General features: G+C 45.4%; 1 protein-coding gene across 1 annotated transcript in view; it reads right to left on the bottom strand.

Annotated features, from left to right (window-relative positions):
* Positions 1-2,109, bottom strand: part of RCOR1 (REST corepressor 1) — a 39,393-nt gene extending 37,284 nt beyond the window's left edge. The window contains exon 1 of the mRNA XM_008936750.1: positions 2,025-2,109. Coding sequence (XP_008934998.1) covers positions 2,025-2,067 — 43 coding nt within the window. The 5' untranslated portion in view covers positions 2,068-2,109. The remainder of the gene's footprint in view (positions 1-2,024) is intronic.
* Positions 2,110-9,889: the final 7,780 nt, after the last annotated feature.

Below are 9,889 nucleotides of genomic sequence, written 5' to 3' on the forward strand. Positions count from 1 at the left end.
CAGGACTTGTTTCTCACAGTTCATTTTTAAGTAATGCCAGGTAGAGACAGGAATAACTGATACCTTTTGCTAGTGTCAGCTCAAACTAACACAAGATAAAGCAATGACCTACTCTTACTGTGTTCTCACATTCCTTGCACAGCTGCTGTCTCCACATCTGCTGGAGCTCTCCTGCCACCCCAAGGTCTCCTCAGCCAGCAATAATGCTCCTTTGTTTTTTTTTTTTTTGGCTAATACCACTAGATGCTGAACTACACAATTCCATCCCTCTATATCAATTAGGCCCCTGGAGATTTGTGTCATGTATGGCACAGAAGCATCGTACTTCTCTCCACCAAACACTGTATGAAATATTTATTCATTTTTTTCTGTATAATTTGTGGAAAGTGAAATCATTGGCAAGTTTACTTTCTTACTAAAATTTTGCGTTGCGAGAAATATCTTAGAATCGTAGAATCATCTTACTCTCTCTCATATTGATATTGTTTTCCTCAGCTTTTTTTATTGCACCAGCAACAGTCAACTGCCACCTAGTTTTTATTCATCAGTGTCATACTACATTTTAAATTACCTCTTAGGTTTCAACATCATCTTAGAAGGTATCACTTTTATATTTTTACATCCTTTTTATGCTCTGTAACATCCTTGTGTGTTTTTGTGCCAAACACTGCAGAATATTCAGTCACAGATTATTTTAGTCAATTCCACGTATCTTTACTCTTTTTCCTCTGCCATTCTCTCTTCCCTCTCCAAGAAACTGGTTTCTTATCAGGCAGGAATTAAACGTTCCAAAGCTGAGATGAGATTCAAAATACTCTCAGACCTGAGAGGCAGCTCCAGGAATCCTCCATCACAGAGGACCCATGAACAGTCACTTCTTTTGGTGGAAGCAACAGTTTCTGGCTGTTATACCTGTAGAGTTTTCTAGCTGTAGATAAATATATTCCTCATCAGTCCTATTTAGCTCAGCACCCAGTAGCCAGCAGGGAGCAGACAAGACACCACTGACAGGAAAGGTGGCAGACATTCTTGCAAAGCCCTTTTTATCTGTAAATCACTGTACCATCATCCTTCTGTAATTTAAGGGGCAACTTGCTCAGTGGAGCAAATGCCCCAGGGCAGAGCCCATCCCTTTCATGACAGAGCTAGTTTGTGCACAATCTTTGCTGCCCTAATCTGCAAATGCCCCTATATCCTCACAAGTGTCTTGTGATACATCTTAGCCCTTGGGTCTAAGGGACAACCAGGTATCAACTTAACAGTGCCACCACAAACAACTGCAGAGAAACAGGAATGCAAGATTCTTATTCTTGGTCCCTGAATCAGAAGAGAGAAAAAAAAAAAAAAAGGTACGAGCACAGAGTCAAAAATAGCTCCTTTCAGTTCCCTCCCCCGAAAGCACTTAGGTTTAGTTACTGCATTCAAACAGCAGCCCTTTAATCAAGGAGTCCTACTTATTCACGAGGAGAACCGTAGCTAGACAAATCTTTCAAACACCAGTTCTGCCATCTGGCAGCAGCACTGAGACCTGTTCCCAGACACAAACAGAGCACTGGCAATTGCCCTCACGTGGAATTCCAAGGCACTGCAATTGTTCTGGCATTTAAACCTCCATGTGCTCCAGATGTGGATTTTATTTGTGTTCTTGTGGGGAAAAGGTACTACTAATTACCATATATTCTTCTCCCCCCTCCACTATACAACACTGGAAGCAAAAAAGCAGATCATGTAGGCCTGTAGATAGGCATCTTAAAGAATTCACACCAAAGGAGAAAACGTGTCACATTTCTCCTGCTTTCCCTGCCTCTGTGGATTTGACATTCTAAGCAGCTGCTCAGTGGGGAACAAAGTGGAAAATCCCCCGCAGAAGGGGGAATTGCTTTGTAGGCTTTTCTTTTTTCAAATTAATCTCCAATCATAATGGAAAGCTCACAGATGTAACCTTTCTACTCAAAGCGGCAACTTTCATTCTTGAAGGGATATACAGAAGAGAAGTGGGAATAAAAGTATTTGAAAAGACTTACATTTTGCTTCAGACAGATTCTGGTTAGGTGACCAGACCAGCATGCCGAGATTCTCTCTCTCCTGACTTCGTCTTGCAAGTTTGGCTTAAGAGAAAACAGATACAAACTAAGTTACAGAGAAAGTCACGTCAGATGCAAAATGGATATAAAAGTGACTTATTACATATCTACAGCTTTTAATCAAGACAAAACCCATCCGTAGAGTTAAAACCTCACCTTCCCATTCAGACCTGAGGCTTTTCCTTGTTTCTTCAATGCATCACCCTGTATATAATGTGACAGATACCACACACTCACTCTTCAATGCAGAACACTAAGAAGCATACATTAGATCAAAATTAAAAGTTAATTAATGTTTCTCTTCCAGCATACTTGATTATTTTTTCTTCTAGCCATCACTAAATGGAAAGGGGAGGAGCTGGGCTCAAGCAGCAGGCTCCAAGCCCTTAAGACTGTACTGTGCAGCTAGATTAGCGCTTCAGGGCAGACACAGGCATGAGCCTCCCAGATTTCACTTCAGAGCAACTCCTCCCCTGCCCCATCAGCCTTTCTATACCTCCACCCCTCACACGGACTGCACTGCCAACCAAGGTTACACTGGGACCCTCAGGAAAGAATCCAGTTCTCTGCTCAACCGTTCCACAAAAATTCTTATACATTCACACCCACACTCAGGAAGCAAGTCCAGTTTTAAACAACTTAACACCTCGCTGTCAGGAGAGCTCTGAAAGTCTCAAGTGAAGAACCACAGCTGTGTGTAGTTTGGAATAGCAACCTCTAGCTAAGGTACGTTTCAAGAGCAAGTTCTTATGAATCTGCTGTCATTTGGTCACAAGCAGTCAAAAGAGGAGGAGGAGCAGGAGGGAAAGAAACTTGCCCTGTTGACTCAGCACGCACACAGCCAGCTCAACTACCCCCTGACAGGGAGAAGCTTGCAGGTCCTGTTATGAGTGCCTACAGTACCACTTCCACTACAAAATCCCACGTAATGTTGAAGATTTATGCAATATTTCAGCACAATGCTACTTTCCCTGTGCTGTGCAATTAGCCATACAGCCACCACATCATGATGCATTAACCAAACAGGTCAGTAAAGACCCAGTAACATGAAATTACATGACAATGCTACGAACACTTGTGGTTTGAGTACTACTTTTGACCTGAAATCTGCTCAGCTAAAAACAGTCAGGGTTTAGAAAAAAAAAAATTCACGTTAAATTTAAAGCACAAATACCATGTATGAAAAATAATGAGTTGCCAGCAACATATTTATACTGAACTAACATTTTTTCATTACAAGCACCATGATTATCTTTAACAGTTTGCTGTTCTGTTTGTTTGGATTTTTTTTTAAAAAAAGGTTAGCCCCTGAACATACAAGATATTTTGTGCACTGTGCACATTCACTACTGTCCACAATAGGCAGAAAGGAGCAAGAAGAGACAACAGCCTCTGGCGGTGAGAGATGGGGGTGGAGACCAGGTCTATAAAGAGAACATACAGGATGTCTGAATTTAAAATTACAATACTGAATTTAAAATTGTAAATTCACAAAAAAAAAGTCTTGAAACATAAAGGGTTAAATTCTACTTTATCCCTTATTTCAAGCATAGGTCCGAAACGCAAAGAAAGAGGCAAACTTAAGCCTCCCCTTCACCAAATTTGCTCCTCACTCTCCCTATGCAGGATGGTCTGTCCTATTGAAGTCCAGTGTAGGGTTCAAAACACAGAAGGAAAACACAGAAATCATTAGTCACATCTCCAGAAAGATACACACTTTCTACTGAAATCCCAACACACCTCCAGTAATCCATGTCAGTTCAGGAGCCTGACGCCCAAATTCTGCCAGCAAGGCTTGACACTAGGCAAATTATCAGCCTGGTTTTCCCAGAGTCTCGCCCAGTGAACTGGCAAAACACACGTTACTCAGGGAAAGGGAAAAGTCTTCTCCTTCAGCAGGCTGATGCTCCTTGGCTCAGACATCAGGTGCATGTCCCAGCCCAGTTGTCCCTTTCAGGAGCAGGCCATCGCTAGCTCAGCTCACCTCCCAGGGTTAAACCCCCAAACGACGCTCTGGGGCGCTGCGGCGGGAGCGCCACAGCCTTCCTGGCTGCAAACCGCAGCAAGCCCTCGGAGGCGAGGGCCGGTGCAGGGAAGCGCCGCAGGACCTCACAGCACCCAAGTGGGGCTGGTGACACGTGCTCCTCACCCTCCACCACAGCTCTCCCCAGCACCCACGACCTCCCTTTGCAAAGGAGGTGCCTTGGGTTAGGAACTCCCTCCTTCCAACCCCACACCCCTTCCCTATTAACGAGGGTAAACCATGCCCTGGGCCTCACACCCAGAACCCCATGCAGATGCCAGGCTTCACGCCATCCTCAGGGCCCCTTCCGCCCAGTTCCCAGAGCCTGGCTTCTTCCCCTCTGCCTCACTCCAGCCTCTTGGTACCAACAGCCAGCCAAGTAACACACTGCACCTGTACACAGGTGCAGAGCAGCACCTCCAGTATTCCTGCAACATCTCTGCTGCTCTGCCTCTCCATCCAGGGCCACACCTTTCCACCTTCAGCCCTCACCTCTCAACAGAGGTAGAGGCCAGTGCAAGGCATGCAGAGCAGGGTTAAGTTAAAACTCACGCAGCTAACAGCGAACAGACAGAAAAGGGAGAAGATGGTGGTGTTCCCCAAACAACCACAGCGGCGTCCCTTGTACCAGAAGTGACTTAGCTTGCCACCCAGCTCCTCCACCTTCCAGCACCACATCCTCCCCATCACCCCTTCTCAAGCTCACAGGTCCCATGTGTGTGTCCCCTGCACGCAAGGCAGATGTGGCAGGCAGTCTTCAGAGTCCAGTGTTGATCTCATCATAAATACACGCACACCGCACAAGTACTCTTGCTACACAATGTGGCAAGGCAAAAGCTTTAGAACTTGGTCAAAATTTGGAAGCATGTTGAAATGGTTGTTTCAGAGCAACACCCATGAGAGAAAAAGAGGGCTTAGAGCAGAGCGGTTCCTACATCTCTTTCCTGCATCTTTCCAAGCACAGCTGCAAGGCTCACCAACATGAAGGAATTCCTTCCCCTGTCCCCTGATTTTGGACAAAGGATACCGGTGCAAAATCCAAATCTCCACATTTCAGTGAAAAACCTAAAAATCAAACTTAGTTTAAGCCATTATATATTTCATACAAAAATAGCCACTTAACGACAGCAATGGTTACTCATTTTTAGGGGAACTGAAATTTAGGATCAATGGATTTTGCTTGTCTAAGCAACTGCAGTTAAACCAGTGCAACCTGCATTTAGAGAGGTTGTGTACTAGCAGACAAGGTCACCTGACATCTCAGTTAATCCTGCACTTTCATCTAGGTTACCCACCAGGTATTTGTGAAGTCTCTTCCATAATTATTAGCTCCCTATCCCAGCTCTTGGGGGAGCAAACACCCTGTAATCCTCTCCCCACTGCTGGCTTGTCCCAGGTCTGGGAAGAATGAGGGATGCTTCCTCCATCCCCAAGAGGAAGACCTTTTACTAAAAGCAGCACCCCCTGAATTTTATTCCACTGTCAGAACTCACAGAGGATGCAAGCTCCCATTGCCTTGACCCAAGCAGAGGTGTACAGCCCCAGCCTGGCACAGTATTGCATAGCTTTTTCCACAGCACTTCCCATTCCTCTCTTTCCTCATCCCCAGAACATACCCCTGCCCCATGAACTATCCACTGGAACAGGAGGGAATCAATGCAAGTCAAAGTCATTCCATGAAGAAAATGTTGATTTTAAAGTGTGTCCCATTTACAGATGCCGTTTACTGCACAAGCCCCAAGTTCAACTAAGCAAGCAAGGAGATGAAGCAGGGCAGAACACCCATGCATCAACAGTATTCCAAAAAAACAGATCTTCCCCCCCACCCCCAGAACCTTGAGGGCACACCTCAACACAAGCATGCAGGTGACCATACAGTGTGCAGGAACATGCCAATTTGCACAGCAGAGACAACACCACGACAGGAGTTCCCTTCACTTCTGGCTCTCTGGCCCTGGGCTGCCCCTGCGAAGGCTTGGGCCTGGCACATGCAAACGCAGCAAGCTGTGAAACCGACCTGCAGCACTTATACCTCTTCCCTAACTCTTGGAAAGCGGCTGCAAGACTGCCCCACAGAAAAACAAGACAGAGGGTTCAACCAGCAGCAGCAGTAAGTTTGGACTCCAAGAGGTATTAGGCTTATTAAAAACGGTATCTTGACTGTGTCTTTAAATCATGGCTTTTCCCTGCTGTGAAGGTTACTACATAGGACCGCCTCACTCCCAAACATCTGTCTGTCCAATTTTCACTTCCATAGAGAAAAATGTCAGTACTGCTCTCCCACTACCACCCATGAAGTTTAAAGCCTCAGGGGTAATTCCATTCTAGACCCCATACCTGAGTGATCCCAGGTCACAGAGGAGAAGAACAAAGATTTTTTTTTTTCCAATACGAAGAAAAACACACTAAAAAAACAAACTCAAAAAACCCCACCACCAAACGAAAACTCTTAAAAACACACTCCCTTCCTCCCAGAGCACACTCCTCTGCTGCATTTACTCCAAGTCAGAGAGCAGAGGGTCAACCTTGCTAGGAGCCTCTGCAGAAACAGAGGAGAAAGGTGGAACACACAAGTTTCTTGCAAGGAACTTCTTAAAGGACACCAAGCCCTAAATACCCTCCTGAGTCCTCCGACGTGCCCATTACCTTCAACTCCCCATGGGTTCAGACCCCTGCCCCACACCAGAAATACACATCTATCTCCTCACATCTGAGGGGCTGGTTCTTCTGCAGATAACATAGCTTCATATTTTCTCTTAGGCAAACCAAAGCTGTACCGGTGCTGGAATCAGGACTTTATGAATAATCTGCTTTGAACATACTGCAGAGTTTGTCATCATGAATACGTTTGTGTTGACATGAAACCACAGATCTTTGTTCAAGCTCTCTTCAGAACACTGCAAGAAAGCCAAGACGTGCACTTGCCCTGCAGGCTCCTCAGCCACCAAAGCTTGGCAGACCTGCTGCAAATGGACAACAAAGAGGGGCTGACAGTAACAAGTACGCTTCCCTCCCCACCTCCACCAGGGTGCTGGGAAGTCAGGACACCTGGCAGGGAAAGGGAAATGGGCACATCTCCAAACAGAAACTACCAAAGGCCACTGCAATACACACATGAAATCCTCCCTACAAGTCAGAGTATCCTCCCCATCCTTCTGACCCCTGCCCAGTTTCAAGTTAGCCATGGAGCAGCTGGCACCAGGACAGAAGGAAAGCTGTGCATGGCAGTAATATCATTCCATCTCATCTGAATCTCCTTTTGGTGAGATGAACCAAGTCTCTGAAGAGCTCAAAAGGCCAAAGCTTACCCTTCACAGCTTGAATCCATCTAACACCTCACCACTTTTGAAGGGAAAGGAGGTCCTGCTCTGCCAGCATTTCCCTCCTCTGCCAATACATGCTCCCTGCCTCTCTCCCTATCCTGTGTTGACTCTGGCATTTATCCTTTCAAGACAAGCACATTTGCTAGAAGAAGCCTCGCAAAACAAAAAGCAAACAGCATTTTCTCCAATTATTAAATCAAATTAGCTGGCTGCAAGGTAAGACAAACCAGCTGACGGGGTGCACAGGGAGCAGCGGGCCCATGTGGACAGGGGCCCCTTGGCCTCCACCCTAACACCATGGCTCAAGCAGCACCACTGCAGAACAGAAGGAAGGAGGCTGTTTTCCCTTCCATCAGCACCAACATCTACTTGACAAGCCAAAGCAGGGGATCTACCTGAGCTTAAAAAAAAAAAGGCAATCCAACAACAAAAAAAGCTGTTAGCTTTAACTCACACCAATTCCCAGTTTTTTACTGCATATTCTAAGAGACAAGGAAATGGAATGGGGAAGCAGGGACAGGCAGGACACCTTCAATCACAGCACCAGTTCAGGCTGTCTTAAGGACTGCTGGTGGAGTAACAGCATACATGAAGAGCAGGAACACAATGGAGCCCACCAGCAAGCAGGAGCCCAGCACCACACAGCTCCAGCCTGACACATCTCGTTTTAGTTTTCTTTTCCAAGTCAGAGAAGAAACATGCCAGAATAAACCCAGTGGGAGCCAAGGCCCCTCAAAGAGCCACCAATCGCTCTGTCACCTATTATTTCACTTCTGTGCAAGGCAGCTGTGCCTGCACCCACCCAAGCTCAGGCACTTGAGGGAGCTGCTCCATCTGGCAGCTCTGCCCAAGGGTGCCGCATGCTCCAGCCACACTGAGAGCTGCTGACGAGTGCTTTTGGCACCTATACTGACCCCTTGGAGAGACCATCCTCACCTCCTGCAGACACCAAAAGACGCTTTGCTCCCAGCTCCTTCCTGCCCAAGCGTGCATGAAGTTCTGCCAGGAGGCCTCCGGAATTCTTCCTTTCAGTAGTCTGAGTTTTTTCCATTGTTAGCACAAGGCATTTCAGAGCTGTTGAAGCCCTCCAAATTTCAAAGTAAAACCTGCTAACACATGACTACATGAGAGCACTGCAGCACACACCATGAAGAGTGGGAACCTGCGGCTAGTCAGTTCCTCATGTTCTGAATGGCCAAAGCTACCTCAGAAAAGCACCTCCACTGGCAGGTGCTGGATACAGATACACACTTCTGTGCCTTCCCTGGAAGGCAGACGTGGGCAAGTGTGTGCTTTAAAAAGCACTTTTTGTAGATGTACAGGGAATTCTTCAGGCACTGACCTTTTGCAAGGCAACAGGTAAGAAAAGACTTCCAGATCTAAACAATATATTTCATGAAGTTATTAAACGTTTACACAACAGCTGAAATCCCCAAGGTACAGGATGCTAAGATTCCCCCCTACAATGGCTACTGCATTACTAACAGCACTTGCTGATTCCCCCAGAGCCAGTGCTAACTCATTTTTAAATTGCATGTTGTAGGTTTAAAATGAAAGACTAAAACTTCTCTCTTAATATGTAACCCTCAGCATTATATAGAAAACATGCACTGCATAATTCCCAAAGGTGAATACATGGTTTTATTGTTTGGGGAAGAGCTAGAGCTGACATGTAACAACTCAACTGTTGAATGCTGCTTAAAACAGTTTTGGATGAAGTCAAAATGCATTTACTTCGAACAAAGTGAGATGAAACAAGTGCTTCCATTCCCAACCCTGCATTTTCTTTATATTTATTGCATAGGGTAAAATGTCCTGTTTACAGTACCCATGATGACAGTTAAACAAAATAAGACAAGGGAGACACTGGCTCCCACAGTTTAGAAAACCCTTGTTCTCACTGGTTCATTACCATTCCTCAGGCTCATGGCATAATTGTAAATGCATAGCTGCAATACAACAAAATACCTACGTGGCACAAGAGAATTGAAACAAAATTCAGAGTCAGAAGAAAAGCTTTTTTCACCTTCCTTCACCACTGCTGGCACTGGTGTCCCAACCAGCAACTCAAAGACATTTGAAGAACTTTGCTGCCCATCTCTACTTCCTTCTGCATGTGACTTCTCCCTGAGTCAGCAGATAACACTTGTGATCTCCTTTCATTTGTGTTTTCCAAGGACTGCAGATATATATACACACACCATCTCTGTACACACTATAGCAGCATTAAATACAGCAGAACATTTTAGACTAGAATCCTGCAAGCTGAAGAATTTTTTTTAATTAAAAAGTTATAAATTAAGCAGCAGTTAAGTCTTCCTATATATGACTACACCCAACTGGCACTACAATCTACATGCAAATAAAGTCCTGAGGGCATTTTTATATCTGCCTGGGGAAACAAAGGCAGCTATTTGAGTTTCTGTACAGAGCAGCAGCACTGGAAACACAAGCTTCAA

Source organism: Merops nubicus, unplaced genomic scaffold (assembly GCF_000691845.1).
Source record: "Merops nubicus isolate BGI_N331 unplaced genomic scaffold, ASM69184v1 scaffold9540, whole genome shotgun sequence".
Taxonomy (NCBI): Eukaryota; Metazoa; Chordata; class Aves; order Coraciiformes; family Meropidae; genus Merops; species Merops nubicus.